A 22,421-nucleotide genomic window follows, 5' to 3' on the forward strand; every position below is an offset into this window, starting at 1 on the left:
GTAGGTCAGTGCAGTGGGTTAAAAGGCAACTGAAGATAAAGCGTGTGGTTGCTAGGGTTACAACACAGGGCTTTTTTTTTCCTAGTTTTTTTTTTTTTCTTTTCTTTTTCCACAAAGCCCTGGATAAAAGAATACTCATTTCTTTGATAGTCACAGTGCACAGTACAAATCACACAGGGGTTTGGGTAGGAACTGGCTGTTTCTGTGTGTGTCTGAGCTCTCATCCCTGGATGGAGAGTCCACAGTTTTCCCAGTTTTCCCTCATTCCTGTATACAGTAAGACTTTGGCCAAAGAGCTTTCAGCAGGTAGAAAAAAAAAAGCAATTCGATGAATGAGCAGTCTTAAGTACGGAGAGCTCTCGAGGGCAGAGTCAAAATACGGAAGGCCTCAGGGGGGGAAGGCGGAGTGAAGCAAGTTTTGATGTTTATTAGGATGAGTACTTGTCAGCGCTCCTAGAAGGTGAGAGTGTGTGTGTGGTTTCTTTTTTTTTTGTTGTTGTTGTTGGTTTAGAACTGGTTTAGTCTGAGCTCCTTGGTATGTGTAATTCTGTGTTAAAGCACAGCTGGTGCCCCAAAGGTACACTGAGAGTGGAGGGTGAAGAATCTCCGTGTTATTAAGAGGCTGATAGAAGAGAAACTGTCACAGAGTGAAAGGTTGCCTGTATCTGTATGAGTATGTGTAGAGGGCCAGCCTATGAGACTACACCAGAAGCCAAGTTTGCCTGACGATCTGTGTGGAGCTCCACAGAAAGGCCTACACATCCCTGGATGCCTGACGGGCAGTAAAAAAAGAAAAAAAAAAAACTCCTATGGAGGCTTAACTTTGTGATGGGCGTGTTTAATACCATACGGGATGGCTTGGCCATGATCCTAGATGCATTTGAACGCGCACACACACACACACACACACACACACCTGCGCACGCACACACACACACGACTGCAGACACAGGCCCAATCAAAGTGATACTGCACCGTTCTACAGAGCGAGAATACGAGTATGATGTCATGACTGGCACAGTGGGTGGGGCTGAGACTCCACCTGAGAAATGGAACTGGTAGGTGACAGAACTGGCCCGAGTGGGGGTTTTGCTGCGAGGAGCACACAATCATCGTTACTTCGTCATCGTCTTCCTCCTTATGAACTTTTGTTTCATATTTAGCAGGATTACAATTTATGGCTGTACAGCTCCATAGAGATCAGTGTTTTTTTTTGTTTTTTGTTTTGTTTTTTTTTTTAAAAAAAAGCCCATTGGTTTAGTTTGCAGTTTTTTTTTTCCAGTCAACAATCACACACACACACAAAAAAAAAAAAATCTAAATCACGCGCGCACTGTGCAACACACTCTGCTTTCGGCCGCAGTTTCACCCGCGCTCTCATTGGCTACTGTCCGCGTTCTCCACCAAAGAGAGCGCATGGAGTGGCGGCTGGGAGAGCTCCCTCTTGTACGTCTTTGGGGGCAGTTTGGGGAGCTGGGGGCTGGAGTTGTGCCTCGGCGGCACGGGCGGCGCGGTGTTGGGCAGCGGCAGGTGGCACAGGCTGGTCTGACTGCCGCTGACCGGGCAAGATCGGCGCGGCACGCGCGGGGAGGGCGTGCCCGGCTGCGTACTCGGAGGGCTGGGCAAACTGGAGAACTCCCACTGGAAACGATCCACGGGAGAGGGCTGAAGGTTGACGGGGTAGTTGATGAAGATTTCGGGGGGTCTCTGCGGGACGGGAGGAGGGGTGTCGGGAAGGGGATCCCGTGGAAAAGAGGAAGGGGGTGTGGGAAGAGGCCCCTCTCTGGGGCCGTTGTAGACTGGCACGCGAGGCTGGATACGGGGCAGAGGAGGAGGGAGCCTGGGTGGTATGGCTGGAGGACTGTCAGACCTGGAGTTCTGCTTAGAGAGAACACACACACACACACACACACACATCCTGTTTTTAGCCTCCCCATGACTCTTCCATTTTACACTACCAGACTATGTCAACTCCACACATTAAAACCAGCAGTTTACCTGAGTATGTGAGTGCTGTGACATAATGTCTTTCCTTAGTGTAAGTGTGTGCACTTGCATAAACATGTGTGTAATGTCTGGGTCTTTCCTTTGATATGTATGTGTGTGTGTGTGTGTGTGTGTTACCTTGACTTCTGAGAAGCCATCCTTCCTGCGTGGAGGTAGTGGAGGGGGTTTGAGTGGCTCATCACCCAGCTGATGTAGACTGCCACACGACGCAGAGTAGGACTCTGACAGGGACACCACACACACACACAAAATTAACATACAAACACATATGCAGAAACAAGATCTGCAAGGAAATTACTGCTTATTACAGGATGGAAATAATTGTTGTTGCTCTTAGAGAGCGAGTGAAATCTGACAAAACCAGCACTGGGATAAAAGGAGAGGAAAGAACGAAGGCTTACTGGAGGGTGGGAGGAGAACCGGAGCAAATATGCTGTTATTACCTGAAGAGAAAACACAAACACATTTCATTAAACACAAGAATACAGACATTCATGCCATACACACACACACACACACACACACACACACACACAATCTCCATACACCTGAACTAACTGAAATGAAGAGTTCAGCTATATGTCTGCACACACATCCTCACCATAGGAGCTGCTGAGATCATGGTCCATGAAAACTGAACTGAGATCAGAGGAGGCTGACTGTGGGGGGGTGGGGGTGTTGGGGGAGGTGGGCACAGAAGCCGAGGCGGAGATCTCGGGCTCGGTTTCGGCGATGCTCCTGAAGGTGATCTTGTGTGGGGGTTCCCTCTCCAGAGGCACAGGGTGACAACGCAATGTGCCTGAGGTGGATGTGTGTCGCACCGGTCGGATGCCTGGGGATTTGAGTGGGTACTGAGTCTTCCTGGGCTGCAGGGGGCAGAAGAGAGCTCAGTGAATATGGCTGATGAGTTAAAACACTCCACAGGACCAGCTCTAGTACAGGACTGATGCCACACACACAAACTCCATTGTCCATCCATACACACAAACGCATGTGCGCACGTGCGCGCACACACACACACACACACACACACACACAAAACAAACAAGTAGCTGATCTAACGCTGCCAGTCACAATTCACACATGCGTAGAACACTTCGATATTCTTTTCAAAACCATCACAGCAGAATATATTAACCGTAACTTTCAAAATACTTTGATGATCCATCAAAGCAGGAGAATATTCTCAAAAAAAAAAAAGTTTAAATGAAAAAAAAAAAAAAAAGATCCAGACAATAAAAAGTGGGGACACCATTCCAGAGTGATTATTTTAGAATTCCTAAAGACTCGGTGCGATGATCAGGGATTATTGCTGCGGACACTCACGAATCGTGGCGGCTGCTTGCAGTTGCGTGGCTCGATTTCCAGAGACTTGTTGAACAGGTAGTCAGAGAACTCCTTCTCACTCATATTACCCATAGGATTCAGGTTCTCAAAGAACCGCTAAAGTGGAAAAAACACAGATCGTAGTCAGAGAGCGGTTATAGAAAGGCGGGAAAGTGAAGAGTAAGTGATGAGAATGAGGGAAAAACACGCTATGAACAAGAGGGGGAGAAAACAGAAGGAGAAACTGTGAGTGAGGAGGAGGGTTAAAATCAGTGATAAAGAGCAGGAGTCGCAGACAGAGTTGAACGAACCCTGATGTCTGACTCCACTTTAAGGCAGTAGGGTTGGTTCTGGTACTGTTGGATCTCTCCCGTGATCTCGGCCACTTTCCGCCGCTTGCTGAAGTTGATGAGTTCTTTTCCGTGGCTCTTCAGGAAGTCGGGGTTCCCTTCCTCTGTCTTAAGGATGTTGGTCAGGTAGATACCTGAGCAAAAAAACCCCCAAAAAACCAAAAAAAATTTAGACTTCATTGGATATGCCTCAGACTCTTCACACTGCTACAGTCCAAGCACAGTCACAGACAGACGTTTGCAATGAAACAAAAAACGAAACTGCACGCACATGCACACACATACACACACGCGCACACGCGTGCACACACACGCTCGCGCGCGCACAGGCACGCACGGACACAGATTACAACTTACCAAAGAAAGGCACGCAGGGAGGATTGATGGATTTGAGTTTGGCCAGGTATTTCTTAAAGTGGTCCTGACTCAACTCCACAGCTTCCTCCAGAATTTTCCTCTTCCTCTCTGGAACAGCCTGCCCAGGGTTTCAAACAGTTCACCACTACAGCTGACAGAACAAATTCAACTACATGTATTGTACAGTTGGATCTGGGGGGTGACTATGAGAACCATTACCTCAAAAGTGTGGTCCAGACGGTATACAGGCACTGAGTTAATGGCACTGACAATTTCCAGAACACCATTGAAGTTGTTGAGCTCCTGAAAGACTTGCAGGATTTCTATTATACGAGTAAATACAGCCACTCTCTCTTCTAGGTTCTCAGCCTCCACTATACACCTGTGAAAGAAAAAGAGAGAGAGAGAGAGACTAAACACTCAATAAAGTATAGAAAAGGGAAGAAGAGAATGACAGAGATCCCACATTTTGCATAGTGAGAGCACTACAGTTCCCATGGTGCAGCGTGATGGCAGGGAGTGCACTCACTTCTCAAACCACAGGGTGAGGTTGGTGGTGTGGCGGATCATACGAAGCAGGTTGGGAGAGTTTTTCTCTTTATCCTCTTTGGTCCAAACACTGCCCACGAGCTCAGACGGCCGCACCGCTCTGGACACGCACACAGGAGACACATGCACACATGTAAAAAGTGAACACGCAACACAAATGGTAATAATGTGACGTTTTCCGTGAAGCAATGATACCAGTGCAACCTCATTTCCACATGAAACTCCACCACTGAGTTTCCCTTTCAGACAAAACTGTCTGGCTAAACTAATAAACAAATGGCTTACTTATATATCTGATCAGCTTAAGTACAGACAGACAAAGATCTTTGTTGGCTGAAGAGAATGTCTTCTCACCTGTAGAGTTCTGATTCCAGCAACGTGAGCTGACGGGCAATCTCAATGGGGTGAAGGGTCATAAGGTCAAAGGTCTCCACCTGACCCACGCGACTGATGTGCCACTCAATAGGTGGAGGAGGGCTTTCAAAGGTAATGTTATGACTGATGCCATTGGACTGCGTCTGCATCTTGCGTTTAATGATCTTATGGATCGACTCCACCCACTTTCTCATCGATTTGCCTGAAGCAGAGACAATTATGCCAGTATTTAATGGACAAACTGGTTATCGATCAGTTTTACATGGCTTATGTATATATGATTTGTCATTTTCCTTTGTAGTGGTGAGATAATAAATGGTGTGTGCATGTGTGTGCACACACACCTCTGAACTGGATAATGCTGGTGATATATTCCTCTAGTCTGCAGCGAAGTTCTGGATCATTCTCAAAGTCGTAGAAATGGTGCTCAACCCACTGACGAAAAACATTCAGGACTCTAATACACACACACACACACACACACACACACACACACACACACACACACACACACACACACACACACACACACAAACAAACACACACATTTCATTGCGTCATGTCTGAGGTACAACAAACAAATGCTTTTGGGAAATGCTTGACTCTTCCCCAAAACAGTGCTTAAAGAAATGTTGTAACATAAATACATGTAGAATAGTGACCAGTGGATTACAGATTACAGACAACATCTGTCTAATAATACCACATACTGACTGTAAGCACCTGGCAGAAAATGTGATTTTGCCACTGGGACATTCAACAACAGGTGTTTTATATCAAACTCAAATGACAGTAATCTGCATATTCTAGATAATCTGGATTAAGAACGTGGGTGTACCTGAGTTGCACAGGCTGCACATATTCTCGGCGGAACCTCTGGAGCTCAGCCATTGGCTGATCTCCATTCCAAAGAGCCTGACTGTCTGCCTCCGTGGACTCTGGCTCAGGGATGTCGATTCTGAGGAATTTCGAAAAGGGGAGACAAAAAAAAAAAAGAATATTATGCTGTCGAACAAAATGCAAATCTCAGCTGTGCTTTGAAGTGAATCTCGTCTGACTGGCTGGGATGATAAGGAGGTACCACGTTGCTGTACCTTTCAATAAGCAGCGTGAGGAGCTCCTGGGGCTTGCAGAAGGAGCGGTATGTGGTCAAAAAAGTTCGTACAAAGTTTGGATCTGAAAGAGAACGGAAAAAAAACACTGTATTTATGAGCACAGAGAAACATCGCCTCGCTCGTTCTCCAAGTTAACGGCGGCTTCTGAAAAATCAGGATGCAAAATTGCCATTCATTTTGAGACTCCAGTACATGGCTAATTTGTAATGAGCTGGAAAGTAAATGAACGAGTAAATAACTAAAAAAAAACCAGTTCTGAGGTTAGAGTATGATTTTGTTTAACTGCGTGTGTCTTGAGGGTGCAGCCAATATGGAAAAGTAAGTCTGACATTATCCATGTCTCAATCATAGTGCTTCTGTGGTCTCTGCTTCCGTTCTTGCGAGAGCAAACTCACGAGCATGCCGTGGACAACAGACTCTAAGGCTGGAGAAATAGAAGCACAGACAATTCTGCACCATAACAGCTGCACTTAATGGCACTCCTGCATACTCCAGCCTACCAGGCTCCTGTTTTCCATTTGTGCTCCGTCACAACAGAGCCAGTCTTGGGTTTGCTCTTTATGCTCAGGAATGCACAGGTACAGTGACTGAGACAGATCCAGTCGTGGGTAAATTGTGTGAGATGGGGCTCAGATAAAATGGGTGTGGCTAACATAAAGGTACCGCCCTCACCTGCATACATGTGATAGGTGAGCCTCTCGATGAGTTTGACCACCGTGCCGGCTTTGATGATGGGGATGCCGGTCTTACTCTGCACGCGCTCCTCAAACACAATGTTCTCCTCAGAGTCCTGTACGGCGAAACGGTAGATTTCGGGGGAGGGGAGACGCAGCGGTTGGGCCTGCTCCTCGTCGTGAAGCGCCGCGTCCAACATGCGTTCCAGAGTGCTGCGATACTGCAGCGTCACCAACGCGGCCATCCAGTTGGTCTTCTCTTCCGCCGAACGGGCGCAAAAAACGGCGCAGCTCTCTTCCCGCCCGACCAGTTCGAAGGCGTGGCGCGTTTCGGGCGTGTCGTCGCGGTCCACGATGCGGTATTTGCGCAACACGAACTTCTCCTTCAGCCTGTACTCCGCGGCGCTGCCTGCTCCCGGGAGCCGCGAGCTCTGATTGGCCTTGCAGCTGATCATGAGGCCGTCGAAGAGGAAGTTGTGACGCTCGTGTTTGGCGCCCGCGCGGAGCAGCGGACCCTCCAGGATGAACTCGCTGCAGCACTGGCCGATGTCTTTTCCCTCCCAGCCGTCGATGCTCTTCTGGATGTCGTTCATGCGTTTGATGGCGAGCTGTTTGCTGCGCACGTGTCGGCTGTACAACCTGTGCATGGGCTCACTGAGGGAGCGTGGACAAAGAGACAGCCTAGAGTCAAAAACGTCAACTCCACATCTGATAAGAACACCAGCAACACGTTTTTACACGCATAATCAGGGAAGCGAAGGAATGCCTAAGCTGTGTGCGAGTGTATGAGTCTGTACGTGAGAGAGTTACAGCAGATGTGGCTGGGCTGGTGTTTGGGTATTTGTGCTGTGTGATGGTATGTATGTGTTTACATTGTTGTTTCAGTTGTGTTTGTGTGTGTGTGTGTGCGCCTCAGTACGTTACCCTGGTTTGCGGCGTGGCTGGTGTTTGGTATAGATGCGTTCCACACTGCTCTGCAGATTAAGCAGTGCTGTGATGGCTTGTTTCAAACACTCTCTGTCATCCTGATCCTGACTCCTCTCCTGCAGTTGCTACAGAGATACAGATTCCAGATTAAATCACAGATTACAGATTAGATTACACGCTGATTAGCAGACTGAAACGGATCAGATTCAAAGTGCTTCAAATTTAAATATGGATTATTATGAGTGCCATTGAACAGTATGTAACCTCTCTCAGCAAAAACACTTGATTCCACATCATTGAACAGTGTAGCACATGATTGTTTTTTAAACTCGTGGGAACACAAAAATTGTCACCACAAGCTCAGCTATTTCAGACAATCATTAACTCCTGGATAGACAGGCAGAGTGGTAGTAAACAGTAAATAACAGCTTTCACTCTCGCCGGTTTATATTTTCCCCAGATTTGCTGCTGGATTTTATATCTTTCCACACTCTCAGTTTACCACCTATTAAATGCATAGGGCCCAAAAGTCTGAATCTGGCTGCAGAAAAGACCAGATTTTCAATGTTTCAATTTAAATGTGTAAACAGTGTTTACAGTGAAAAAAACAAAAAACAAAAACCTGTTCTGTCTTGTGTAAAACTACATCTCAACAGCGGGTTTTGGACAAGCAGCGATGACTGGGCATGACTAAGTTCAGTGCTTTCCGCACTCATGTGTGTGTGTGTGTGTGTGTGTGTCTGTGTGTGTGAGTGTTTGGCAATGCTCACCTGCAGCAGTTCAAAGTAGTGTAGGCAGTGGTACACTGGGACCATCATCAGCTGGGGGAGAACATACTGAACCGCCTCTTTGAAGCCATCAGCAATTGACTGTAAAATGCAATATGTACACACACACACACACACACACACACACAAGTACACGCGCGCCCACACACACACACAGACACAGACAGGCTATCAGCATAGAAAGCATCTTCAAGGGAACATAATATAACATTAAAAAAAGACAACACAGATATGTTTTCTCTTAGTCTTCCATTTTAAAAACTACAGGGACAGTGAGAGTTTGTGTGTAACACACCCTTCATGTGCTGATCAGACAGGGGAGAGTGGGGAGCAGGGACTGATTGTGGTGGTGGACACAGTAATCTGAGCTCTGTGGGTGGGGGTAGGGGGAGTAACAGTATCCCTTAAACACCAGCCCCCTACCACACCAAACAACTCCAACACAATCAATACATCCCTATTACTCAGAATGGACAGAGAGAGAGAGAATGTTTTTTTTTTCTAAAGGAGCAATATTTCAGTAAAGGTTACCATTTTCTCTTCACAACAATCATTAAATCCTTTCTGTACATTTAAACATGAATTAATGATCAGAGGTTTGTAATAAGGGGAGGATGGATGATGGTCATCAATAACACGGTGGGACCCAGTGCACATGCACACGCGTGCGCGCATACACACACGCATGCACGCGCGCACACACACACACACACACACACACACACACACACACACACACACACACACACACACAATCTGGAAAAGGGACAGATAGCCTCAGGTGACAGGTGGCTGTACTGAACAAAATTAACTTCAACACTCTGACACCATCTTCATTTACAACTTATGTTCCTCCCACAGTGAACATGCATGTGCAAGTACACACACACACACACACACACACACACACACACACACACAAACACAAACACAAACACACACACGCATGCAGGCGCACACACACACACACACGGCTTGAGCAGGAAATTTGCAGTCCAAATGCCTGCGGAACTGGACACACACACAGACAAACACACACACACACAAAGCGATTGCCACATTTGCACACATGATGACTTTCAGCAGAGAGAGGGGGGAGAGGCGCAGTCTGGCTATTTAAAGAGAAATGTCATTTGCCCACAATAAAGGCTACTGGAGAGAGAGAGAGAGAGAGAGAGAGAGAGAGAGAGAGAGAGAGAGAGAAAGAGAGAGAGAAAGAGAAAGAGAGAGAGAGAGAGAAGGAGGTAGAGAGAGAGAGAAGGGGGTAGAGAGTAACCAAATGATATGGCTCAATGTCTATTTGCATAACATGTTAGAAAACATTTTCATCACTTTGGGGATGTTTACCACAGTTTAGAGGTGTTGGCAAAGAGTAAAACTTCCCCTAAACAACAAAGAGTGGACTGTTATCTGAGACTACCTTAAAATGGGACGGATTTCTTCCAACAGCCAACCCCTTGGTCCCAAGTCATAAACTGCTGATTACTGACTGGGTCCAGGATTGTACATATGGACTATGAGTAATGATAGACAGGGAGGCCTAGATGGACTAACCAATCAGGACGCAGCATTACCTGGAAGTGTAGCGCCACAGTGGGGCGGGTCATCAGGTTGCTGAAGTGTTCCTGGAACTGTTTGGACAGGATATCCTGTGACAGCGTCTCATACGGATCGAAAGCTTGCTCCTGAAAACACGACAGAGGAGAGAGGAGAGGACAGACAGGACCCTGGTCAAATCAAAGAACTGTGTGATCAGGGTGTCTCACGGTAAATGTGTCTGGCGAGCGTGTCGACTCTTAACGCTAGATAAGTGATAAAAAAAAAAAGTATTCCAGTTGCCCCAGTACCTCTGCCAGGTCTTCAAAGCAGCTGCCCACCAAAGGATGAGGACTGCCGTCTGCAGTCATCTCTACAGCATCCTCTATCAGACCCAGCAACTTCACCGTCAGCTCATGGATGTCCAAGATATTACTAAAGATTATCTCCACATCCTGAGAGAGAGAGAGAGAGAGAGAGAGACAGAGAGAGAGAGACACAGAGGGAGCGGGAGGGGGAGAGAGGGAGAGAGAGAGAGAGAGAGAGAGAGAGAGAGAGAGAGAGAGATGCAGGGAGGGACACAGAGGGAGAGAGAGGGGGAGAGAGAGAGAGAGAAAGAGAAAGAGAGAGAGAGATTTAAAGAAACCTCAAAAACTCAAATAAAGATCCACGTCTGAGAAAGAGGGACCTGAGGAATCAATGACCTGGAACAGCTCAGGCTGGAAGGAACAAAATGAAAGAACACATACAATTAAAAAAAAAAAAAAAAGAATGAGAAGTGGAGAGAGGGAAGAGAAGGAGGGGAGAGAAAATGCTATAACACAGACTTACCAGAAAGTAAGTGTACTCAGTTACAGGAATGACCATCTCATGTGTGCAAACAAACCATAATGAGCAATTAGTTCACACTTCTACATTCATTCCAATGTGTGTCAACTGTAACAATTTTAGGTTGTTTTAAATGTGGCACAAACTGCATAAATGCTCTCAGATGGTAATTTATCCCTAAATTATGCGTTTTGTGTTCTGAGGAACGACAGATGGGTTTGCCAATCCACCAAAATCTGCCCACAGGCCACCAAACCGCCAAAAATGCAAAGCCGCAGCTAGCCTTTTTTCAGCTCGCAACACTGCAATCCATCCTGCATTTCTGCATGTCTGTCAGAGTGCATAAAGCCTTGCTCCTTAAATAGCTCTTCGACGTTGTACTCCACTGCCGAAGGAATTTTAGTCCTTCTTTAAAAGCTCCTCTGAGACACACGAAAACAACGTGGGCCAAATCCACCCTGCTACTCCTCCTCGCGGTAATCTGTGCCCTGCAGTATCAGAAACGCACGTGTTTGTTGAATTCGTTTTAATATCTTAGTCGGACTTCAGACGTCTCGAGAGCGTGAGAGGAGCCGAGCTGATCTGATTAGACGAAGACGTCGTCATTCGACGAGCGAAAAAACCTAAATCGAAAGAGTGGAGAGGGGGTTTTTTTTGGAGTGTTTTACGGGGCTGACCTGCGCGCTGAAGAGTTTGCCGTTGGACAGGAACGCCTGGCGGAACACTTTGATGATGAGGTCGAGTTCTCGGAGGTACTGTCGCTCCTCCGCGATCTCCAGCCGCACCAGGTCGTCGTAGGTCAGCTCACCTGACGAGGACGGCTCCTCCAAGCCCTGAGCGACCAGTCCCATGTCCTCATCCTGGTCAAACATGTCCATTAAGACCTGTAAACAAAGCAAATCACGCAAACAATCGAGTAAACAACATGTTCAAACATAAACAAACAACAACAGGAAAAAAAAAAAAAAACACCCTCAAATGAATAGCATAAGAAGAAATTATAATAAACATATAAAGATTAAAAAAAAGAAAAGCATGGCTCGGGAATGAAGATTAAAACATAAGCCAGACATGTAAAAGTAAGAGGCAAAAGGAAAGGAAGCCATGAGACAGAGTATCTTAACTGGGTGCTGCTCTACCATTCACAGATGTCTGGATCTCTGGCACTGCTCCAGAATCTCCCCTAACTGTTCAACTGGGTTGACACCTGGCGACTGAGAGGACTGCCTGTCTATGGTTTGCCCTGTTTACATGCTCCTAAAACCCATACAGTCACTGCTCGTGCCTTGTGCATGAGAACACTAGGATCCTGGAGAAGAGCGCTTCCATCAGGACAGAACTGCTTTACCTTCAGGACGACTCACAATAGATTTAAACGTGCTGATGTCGACCCGGTGCCCGATGAGACTATGTGGACCTAAACTATGTCTGGTTATAGACCCCGCACCATAACAGAACCACTAGGAGTGTTCGCCCAGCATTCAGGTCTGAAGGGTTGCTGTGTGGGCCTCACGTGTACCTGTCACTGAGAACAGGGTGAAAGTCATGAAGGATCTCAATGACGCCTCTTTTTTCCCCCCTCTTTCTTTTGTCTGTTACTTGCATATGATTCAAAAAGTAGATGAATAGAATGCAAATGAAGACTAATACAAAAATCAAAGAAAGACAATGCAACCCAGCTGAAATAATGTCGACATTCATTCAGCAAGCTCGTGTTACAACACACGCAAACATCCACGGTCACACACACACATACACAGGCACGTGCCTGCACACAGACACAGACACATAATTACACATGCCCAACCAAAGGAGAGAGCGTGCTCTCACACAAACACTCCTGTTTCCCCACCTTGTCTGCGCACATGGACACTTTGATGTCTTGTTGACTGATTTCGTAGTGGCGAATGTTTCCCACATAGTTCCCGGCCAGTTTGAGGATGTCAGCTGATATATACTCCAGTACGGCCACGATATATAAGGAGACATGGTAGTCAATCTTATAGCCCAGCACCTCCTGTGGACAGCCAATACAGTCATAGAGCTGTAAGAGACAGTATGGTTTGTGTGTGTGTGTGTGTGTGTGTGTGTGTGTATGTATGTGTGTATGTGTGTGCGTGTGCGCGTGCATATGTGTGTGCGTATGCGTATGCATATGTATGAATGTATGTATGTATGTGTGTGTGTGTTTCATACCTTGAGTAAGGGGTGTATTTTGTCCACAGGTAGCAGTAGAGGGTTTCTTCTCTTGCGTTTTTCAATGGCTGACTGGGCATCTGCTATAGCCCACTTATCAATGGGATATGGAAATGTCTTCTGAATGCGTTCCTGAAACACAAACACACGCACGCACACACAAACGTTTGGTACTATTTCACAAACGTTTAGAGTGAAAAAACACTTCCTTATGTGATTAACACCAAAACATTATAAACATAGTGACTAATCATAGCTATTTCTGGTTTAGTCAGTCTTGCTAAATGGCTAAGGTTGACCAGTTGTGGTGTGGATTTGGTTGAATGCTTTCAGGTACAGACTGTGTGTGAGTGTGTCTGTGTGTGTTTTTATTAATTCAAATCTGCATCCAAGACAGTGCCAGTAAAAAAAAAAAAAAAAAAAAAACGGCTGTAAGATTTGAACAAAAGAGCCCACACGGTGCAATACACCCATCAAAAAATGCAAAAATTCACTAGACTGTTACTCAGTTCACAATGTCTTTTTTTTTTGTCCTTAATGAACTACCAGTGATGACACTTTTGTTTAATGGGACTTGTAGGACATGGGAAGGAAGTTTTTTTTTTTTAAGTTTTTTAAAAGCCTTCTTGCACACTCTCACCCTAAGGGTTGAGCAACAACCCATGTCACACATTAGATTTTTGGTTGCCGCATTTCATACTTTCAGCTGCAAGCAAGTGCATCTTATCTAACCAACTAGATGTAAGATATCCCAGTGTGTGTGAATTTATGTGTGTGTGTGTGTGTGTTTGTACCTCCGCGTCAGAGATGGTGCAGGGCTGTGCATTTATGTGTGTGTGTGTGTGTGTGTGTGTGTTTGTGTGTTTGTACCTCCACGTCAGAGATGGTGCGGGGCTGTGCATTTATGTGTGTGTGTGTGTGTGTGTGTGTGTGTTTGTACCTCCACGTCAGAGATGGTGCGGGGCTGTGCATTTATGTGTGTGTGTGTGTGTGTGTGTGTGTGTTTGTACCTCCACGTCAGAGATGGTGCGGGGCTGTGCCACACACAGCATGTTGAGTAGTTGCAGGATCAGCTCCTCTATATGCTGCAGAGCATCCTCTTTAGCTGACAGGTTAGGGTGCACCTGCAGCTGCACCTGCCAAACACAGACGTCACAACAGCATCAAAGCCATGTCACCGTGGTAACACTGGGGCCGTATCAAAACCAAGGTCAGACGACAGAAAAGAAAAGACGCAACTCTGAGTGGATGTCAGGTTAACATCTGGGAAACATCAGCAGTGTGTCACAGGAAAATCTACACACACTATAAGCTTCAGCCAAAGCTGACGTAGAAATTAAACCTGCTCCCTACTCAGAAAGAAAGTGAAAGACGCCCCCCCCCCCCCCCCCCCCCCAGATTTTGTCATTTAAGCAAATTGCATATCTGTGACTAGTCTTTTACCAGAACACAGCACTAATGTTAACCAGAAAACCGGTATTTAAAAATAAACATTCGTACCAGTCAGCAAAACTTCATTCTCATTAATGTCGGTGACTGTAAGGTGATGTAAGAGAATTCTCTGTCCTAAAGTTTCTATCTCTGCAACTCTCTTCTCGTCTCCTTCCTGCCTTTCTTCTTCCATTCCTCCTTCCCTACGCTCTATCTCAGTTAAGATAGCGAACAAAGCCTAGTCTCTGGATACCGTGGCTCAGAGACTCGAGACCAAAGAGAGAGAGAGAGAGACAAGATAACTGACAAGCACTCACACATGCATATACATGCCTGGACATAAAGACAGAGCAGTCAGTGTTTACTCCACTCTGCTTTCTTCATGGTATGATGCTGTTATAAGACATTTAGACTGACGCTCGGAGCTCGTTTAACATTGAGTCTGTGTGTGGTTGTGTGTGTGTGTGTGTGTGTGTTTTGACCTGCTTTGTGACTTAATGTAGCTTGATGTAGGTCTGCTTTTCACTCCCTCTTTATCTCTCTCTCTTATTTCTCCCCTGTGTTTCTTTCCTGGCCCATTCTTGCTTTTCTATCTCCTCTTATCCCCATTCCCCTCATCTCTCTGTATAGTCTTTTATTTTTTTTCTCTTCATTTTATTTTCCATTATTCTGTGCTGTTCCCTCATTAGGGCTGTGTCCTGTCTGTCCCGGAATGTAGTCTGTTCAGATGCTACAGTGAAACCACTTTTAGCGAAAGCGTGAGAAAGTGTTTTCTCTCCACGCTCTCTCTAACACGCGCACACATTCGTAGGCTGTTCACACTCGAGTGCAGAAACAGCTCTGGCCGTCTGTGAGGTGAACACGCTGGTGACAGAACATGGTGGACCGCATGAGGAATGTGTGAGGAGAGGTGAAAGGTCAAAGTTGAGAAGGCATATCTAAAAGTCTGACTAAACGATACCCCCCCCTCAGAGAAACAGCGCATAAAACTGAACTGAAACACTGATCTGGAAAGGACAGTTTTTGCACATAACCTATGACAGATCCAACGTTAATGAGTTTTAGTGCCGACACTGCATGTATTATCATAAAATGCTTTCACCAGACAGCATGCAGACACGTTTTGCATTTCACGTGACACGGTCATGACTTACTAACTGGAAGACTGGGAGTGAGTCAAGCGATACCAGAACCAGAGCAAAACGTCCCTCTAGTATGTAAAGAAAACAGTTTCACAAACTCCTGTCAGGCCGATGAGTCACCATTCAAACGGTGGAGTTTCTGCCAACACCACACACACACACACACATACAGACAGACAGACACACACACACACACACACAAACATAGGGGTAGTATCATGGCCTACAGCAAACATCACCTCAAGCTACTGTACATGACGTGTGAGGAATGAGAGACAAACGCAGTGTTAAACTGAAGGTCAGCGCTGTGTGAGGCTAACTTTAACCACCAAAGAACGAAAGACAGACTAATATCAAAAATAACGTCCTAACGACGCTTGATTTCTTACATGTACCTCTCCGTCCCATTTTTATTTTTGTTGACTTAAAAACAGGGCGAGATATAGACACTGTAAGAAAGTGAAAGAAAAAGAGACAAGCGGAGAGAGAAGAAGAAAAAAAAAAAAAAGTTTTAGAAAACCGGACTTGAAACAGGCGAGACTGCTGCTCTGGGAAAGACAAAATGAGAAGTGGTCGATATGGGCTAGAGTTTTATGAGCCAAAGAACTCAAAACACAAAGATAGGTTTCTGCTTAATTTGGAGTTACAGAAAAGTCTGTCTTACTCAAACTTCTGCATAATAAGTGGGAAATAAATTTTTATCTTTTCATACTGCACCGATTCGTTCGCTTGCACAGCTGTTCGATGAATTTGTGAACCAAAACGTTACATTATGCTATCAGAGTATGTTACGCTGAAAGTTCATACTCCTGAAAATTTCTCATCCATTTTCTTATGTTGGCCAGACCAGTTTACTCCTACTCAAGAGAGGAAGGACGAATTTTCCGAGAGCTTGCTCACACGGCTCTCCGCTAAGAAAGCGCGCTATAGCCTAAATTTATTGTTTTACTGCTTTTTGCACTTATAAATGACCCATGACGACTTTGAAACAGTCTGCAGGACGGAACAGAGAAACGAGTTTCTGGGAATTTGGAGAGAAGATGCAGGTAATTACTGTTATCTGAGAGAGAGGGAAAAAAAAAAGAACCATCCGTAAGATACGAATGAAAAGATCAACACAGGGCCCATGACCCAAGTGATTCTTTAACGTGACTTATTATAAATACTGTGGAGGAAAGGGTATCGCTTGTTTTTATTGTTTTAAGAGTGTTTTTATCTTAAATCAGCTTGAGCGACAGGGGTTTGATGCGTTTCAGTGGCTCCGATAGCTGAGGTTCTACATGCTAACCTTAGCCTTAGCAACCACTATTGGAGAGCGTTGGCTTACCTCATTGGCCACCTGTATGCCCAGTGCTTCAAAGACACTAATGTTATCCTCGTAAAATTCGTTTCTCAGCGCCAGAGGAATGCATGAAATCCTCATCGAAGGTTATTTTAAATGTGGTAAAAATTTAAAAAAAAAGAAAAAAAAAAAAGGGCAAACTATCCTTAGTTGGAAAAAAAGTGTCTTTCTCCTACATTTTTGAGTGACGTAGATCTGTCTATGAATAAGAGCTAATCGCATCCCCATCACACTAAAATAGAGCGATTGCAGAGAAGCCCTTTTTAGACTGAGAATTAAACTTGTACGGGGGTTGGAATCACGCGTGAGCCGCTCCAGTACAAACAGAGGCGGTATTCAGCCCTCTGTCAGACTACAATCAGAAAATATCACTCAGCAGTTCAAGGTTAACACCTTATCTCCCTGCTGCTGTTACCTGAATTACCTCAGCTGATACTAGTCAACTTCAGAGTGACATTTGTACATGAGATGGGGGAAGGTCAAAGGAAGCTGACTGTGCTGTGTTAGGTTAGTTTGATCCACAAAACAAAAGACTGTACAGCTAAGGCAAAGGGAGCAGAGGGCAAGAGAGGAGAGTGAGAGAAAGACAAGAGGAGTTGAAAAAGAAAGAAAGGAAAGTATAGAAGTCATACAGACAACCTTATGTATGTTAAATGTGATGAGGCTGCAGTATGATACGCAAACACAAACATATATACACACACAAACACATGCTCACACACACACACACACACACACACACACACACACACACACACACAGAGCTATGCACTTACACAATTACACACACACTTAGATGATAGATTAGCTTTCATTCTCTCCCCCTTCCCTGATCTGGGTATTTGGTTTCATGGCTTCTCTCCATTAAGCATGGAGAGCTGATGCACAGGGAGTCCCACTGGTCTCTCTCTCTCTCCCTCCCTCTCTGTGTGTGTGTGTGTGTGTGTGAGAGAGAGAGCAGACTCCTCCTGGGAACATGGGGATGATAGCGGCAGACGGAGAGGTATTGATGTAGAGAAGGTATTGATGTTGCAGAGAGGACAGGCAGAAATGAGAAAGGGTATGGACAGAGCAGAGAATGAAGTGCAAAGAGTAGGAAGAGAGGAAGAATAGCAGAGTGGAGTATGGGGGAATGACTTGATGAGTCAAATATATTTAGAATACAATTTTTAGAATTCCTTCTTCCAGGGATTCTAAAATCATCACTTGAGTGTTCTAAATAGTTCAGGACCTGCATGTAAAAAGTTCTAGAATCAAGATGAATACAGTCAGAGAATCAGTTCAATTACACTGGAAGCATTTCAGTATTTTAGAGGCAAAAACTGTTTTAATCACAACAGACACACTGTATCTTTCTCTCTCTCTCTCTCTCTCTCTCTCTCTCTCTCTCTCTCTCTCTCTCTCTCTCTCTTCCCTGTGTGGGGGTTCAGGTTGCAGGTAATGTGACCACATGTGTCCACATTATGTGTCATTTGGTGTGTTTCTAAGCATTACATCACTTGCCATTACCAACAGCCAGTAACCAGTAATACACACACATACACATACACACACACAAACAAGCTGAATGATTGAGAGAATGATCCAACCGAGCGAGTAAATGAGTCAAGAACGACAGAGAGTGACAGATAGGCATATCCACCCTATAGCAAAAGAATGTTTTTGTGAATATGCGTTTGTTTGCGTGAATGTGGCAGATATAAATATTCCATGTGCGTGTGATCATGTCATGTTACTGTACATTACTGAGAGACTGAAGATAAAATACGCGGTACTCTCACTCTTCAGAAGACAATAAGGAGTTAGAGGCAAATCAGCACTGTTTTTCAGTAGGCCTCTGTCAGGACTACACTGTGGCATCTGCTACCCTCAACAGAAGACTGTGTCAGAGAGAGAGTATTTATATGTGGATCTATATACATAACGTAAGGTTTCAGGGTGTGTGTGTAAGGGAGAGAGAGAGAGAATATTTATATGTGTATCTTTACATGTGGTGAGTGTGTGTGTGTGTGTGTGTGTGTGTTAATGGCAGGCAGCAGAAGGAGTCAGGTATAACTGCCTAATAATGACTCTGAAATATCTAAATGCTGCTGTCCAGGCTGCATGAAACACCAGATACTGCATACAGCTCACCAAAACTCCAGGTACTGTACAGACTTAATGAACAGAAACACACACCAGCGAATCAGAATAAATGTGATTGACTTCCACAGCTCTGAGCACAATTCCTTTGTTCCAGCCTAAATACAGAAGGATACAAAGGCTGTTTTTTTTTCCTGGTTCAGACTAGGCATAGAGTTATTTTTAAAGCAATACTAGGGTGCGTGCCAACATCGTGGCATGACAGACCGGACTAACAGTTATTCCTCCTCCATTCAGTGACTTCAGTAGGTACAGTGTCAACGAGTGGAAAAGTGAACCATTAGTCAGACTGTGACTTATGACTGTGAACAGGTAAAGCACACCTCAAAAGGAAGTTCCTCTTCTTTTCTGGTAGTTCTCCATCAGATGGCCGAGGAAAGCCCCTCCTCACGGAGAGAGAGCGAGAGAGAGAGAGAAAAAACAAAACAACACAAAGAAACAAAAGCAGATTCACTCTGAGTCAAAACCCAGAAAAACCTCATCTGACGTCACTCTTTCGTTCGACGGAGGCCCCGGGCAACTGCGTAAAAAACCAAAGCGCGTTGGAACACGCAGACACACGCATCACCTGCTCCCTGTCTCACCACTGCACTGTGGATGTTTATTCATGCTGTTTCACACGAAGAAATAGACTCATTATTCAACTACACAATTTCAGGCTCTAGGCCTACCCCTGATGGTTAGCACCAAGCCTAGCGGTCACAGCCATGTCCTGTATGCATGTGTATGTTGTAATGTGGGCAGCATATGTAGTATATGAGTTCTTTTGATCTTATTTTAAAGACAGTGGTGGGTTTAGGGAAAAAAAAAAAAGTCTTTTCTACTTGCACAAGACTTTTTTGGTAAATGCCAGGAACAGAGCATTTCTCTGCTGATGTCACTGCATGGCTTTTAAGTCTTTGTGAATAAGACATGAGAGACCAATGTGGAGGGGTATTCAGAATCCAACACACATGAAATTGATCTCAACCAAACACACACACACAAACAAAGACACACACACACAACCACACAGTACTGCATAAATAGAGACCGATAGATGGGGAACCTATGGGGTATCACCACATGAAAATAAAGGAACAACATAGCACACACGCACACATACTTGTCAAGAAAGCTGTTGATTGGTTTACGTCTGAAGATAACTGGTGAAAAACATCAGTTTGTACGTTTTAATTTGTGAGAAAAGAGAAATGAAATTGAAACGAAACTCCTTCTCTGTCTTTTCTTTCTTCTGGGTTCCTAAGTGGGTCATTTGGTTCTCAGATAGGTGTCCCCTTACACTCTTTTTAACTGTCTTTCTCAGGGAGGATCCTCTGTCATACAGGCACTGTGTCTGTGTCATAGAGGCTGATCTCTCTCTCTCTCTCTTCCTCTCTTTCCTTTGTAGCCTCAATAACATTTTTAACGCAGAGGCCGTGTTGGGACAACAAAATAAATAGCACACGCTAACGAAACACACCTTGGTCAAGTCAGATGGAGAGCGAAATCCGTGAACAGAGACCTCCCTCTCTCTCTCACACCCCCACACATACAGACCTGCATGTACATAGTTACAGCACCAGATTTTCTTGGGGTGTTTCACTAAAGGAGAAAAAGAGTTTCACTGCTTGCTTTATTAACCAGATTCCCAAAGTCTGTCAAATTTGTATGTGTGTGTGCGTGTGTGTAAAACTTAATTTAAGATCGCAAAGAATGCTCAAAAACATAAAAAAGAATATGAGGCCCTAAGGCAAGTAGGACAAAAAGCCTAAACTAGGATGAGATAAATAAATGCAAAAGACTCAATGTGTTTTGGTCCAAAATGAATGAGAAGGGTGTGTGTGTCGGAGAGAGAGGGGGGCATTCAAAAAGTTAAGTAAAAAAACAGGATGAAGGTTAGAGAATGAAAACAGTGTGTGTGAGAGGGGCAGAGAGAATGTGAAAGAAGCAGAGAAAGCGCATATGAGAAAAACGAAAGCGAGACTAACAAACGTTTGTTACTAGTATCTCCCGCCAACTTCTCCTGAATTAGAACTGTGAAAATCACGCTTGTGTGTTTGCATTTATAACTGGCAGGGGAAACCCAGTAACGTCAGTGCTTTAAAGTCCAGCCGCTTCTGTGCGGCTGCGCTTGTATGTATAAAGAGCAAAAAAAAACTATCCTGCCGATGGACGAGATCATTAGCTAAAGTGAAAGTTTGGCCTTGATAAGATAATGCGATACAAACCCGAACCATGAAAACTGCAAGAATGACAAAGGGAAAATCGAAGACCGTAACAGTTCATCTCCCACCCTCTCGGCCTTTCCTTCTGTTTTGAGGACCCACTCATGCCTCTCTCTCCCTTATGACTAGGCTTCTCAAAACGCCAAGTATATGTTGGGAGGATAAATTGAGTGATATGTTGGGAGGACGTTGCCATAGCGACACCCCTCTAATACCTGATTCCATTGGAAACTCTGCACTGACTACTGAATGACGACATCAGCCTGTAATTCTAATAATACATGATATTTTTCTTTTTTTAGCCAGCTTCCTTCAATGACACAGAGCAAGAATCCATAAGGGGAAATCTGACTGGGTTGTGACTATGCAAAGGCGAGTGACTATGCGCTCGATGTCATCAGCTGCGCTTTATTTCAGCAATAGGTGTTCAACATAAACAAACAAGCACCACATGCCAATGCTCAAATATACTACCGCAGACTTACACAATGTAAACACCAAAATGTGTTAGTGACCTTCAAAGAGAGTAACAGTAAGAATCTGTCATACCCAGCACCAACTAAACCATCGCTCCGGGAACTTTTTTTTTTTTTTTTTTTAAAGTTATGTTAATGGAAAACACCACAACACACCAGAATAAGTTTTTTTAAATGGTAGATATAAAGATTAGTGAATATATTAATGAATATGACATGAATATATTAATTCTGATCAAATAACAGCCGTTGTTGACCTGCACCGGTGACTGATAGTTTACTAACTTCCTAACATGGTAAAGCAAGTGGATCACACGACCTAAAGTGTTTGAGAAGACGCAGCCAGACCAGCATATAACCAAGTATTCGTTGTTAGATAAAGGCTGTTACCTTGCGAAGCGCCTGGACGAAGAGGCCTCGCCATTTGGGACTGTTCTCTTCACTGGAGAAGTCGTAGGCTTGCTGCGGCTGCATGCCTGCGGCGGCTCTGCGCGGTGCCGTGGCCGGGCTGGAGTGTCCGCATCGGCCCCACAAGTCCGTGTGGGTGGGTCAGTCCAGGCACGGTGGAAAAAAAAGAAAAGAAAAAGAAAAAAGGAAAAAAAAAAAACCGAACTTGACCGAGCTCAGTCAAAATGTGATACGTTATTAAGCCA

At 44.9% G+C, this 22,421-nt stretch overlaps 1 protein-coding gene across 2 annotated transcripts; it reads right to left on the minus strand.

The window, feature by feature from the left end:
• Positions 1 to 1,333: 1,333 nt before the first annotated feature.
• Positions 1,334 to 22,242, minus strand: sos2 (son of sevenless homolog 2 (Drosophila)). Of its 2 annotated transcripts, none has more exons than XM_030771772.1 (23): positions 22,159 to 22,242; positions 14,039 to 14,164; positions 13,029 to 13,160; positions 12,685 to 12,849; positions 11,510 to 11,716; positions 10,316 to 10,459; positions 10,043 to 10,153; positions 8,451 to 8,549; positions 7,678 to 7,805; positions 6,752 to 7,407; positions 6,059 to 6,140; positions 5,803 to 5,922; positions 5,309 to 5,421; positions 4,944 to 5,166; positions 4,570 to 4,689; positions 4,260 to 4,422; positions 4,041 to 4,158; positions 3,645 to 3,817; positions 3,334 to 3,450; positions 2,609 to 2,873; positions 2,409 to 2,450; positions 2,131 to 2,228; positions 1,334 to 1,881 (listed from the first exon to the last, which is right to left on the minus strand). In XM_030771772.1, exons 1-23 carry the CDS (start codon positions 22,240 to 22,242, stop codon positions 1,378 to 1,380), a joined length of 3,990 nt encoding a protein of 1,329 aa, XP_030627632.1. In that variant the 3' UTR covers positions 1,334 to 1,377. The 2 variants fall into 2 exon arrangements, with proteins under 2 accessions (XP_030627632.1, XP_030627631.1); XM_030771771.1 differs by having other exon boundaries at positions 2,125 to 2,228.
• Between the last annotated feature and the right edge of the window lie 179 nt (positions 22,243 to 22,421).

This window comes from Chanos chanos, chromosome 4 (assembly GCF_902362185.1).
Source record: "Chanos chanos chromosome 4, fChaCha1.1, whole genome shotgun sequence".
Classification (NCBI taxonomy): Eukaryota; Metazoa; Chordata; class Actinopteri; order Gonorynchiformes; family Chanidae; genus Chanos; species Chanos chanos.

Bases quoted from the DNA above. Each gene is read 5' to 3' on its own strand.
- sos2 (XM_030771771.1), bottom strand. From the start codon at position 22,242: ATGCAGCCGCAGCAAGCCTACGACTTCTCCAGTGAAGAGAACAGTCCC. The intron at 6,141-6,751 runs GTGAGGGCGGTA...GTTCTCTTTCAG, and splicing joins CACCTATCACATGTATGCAG to ATCCAAACTTTGTACGAACT. The intron at 2,451-2,608 runs GTGAGGATGTGT...TTTTCTCTTCAG, and splicing joins TGATCTCAGCAGCTCCTATG to GTAATAACAGCATATTTGCT.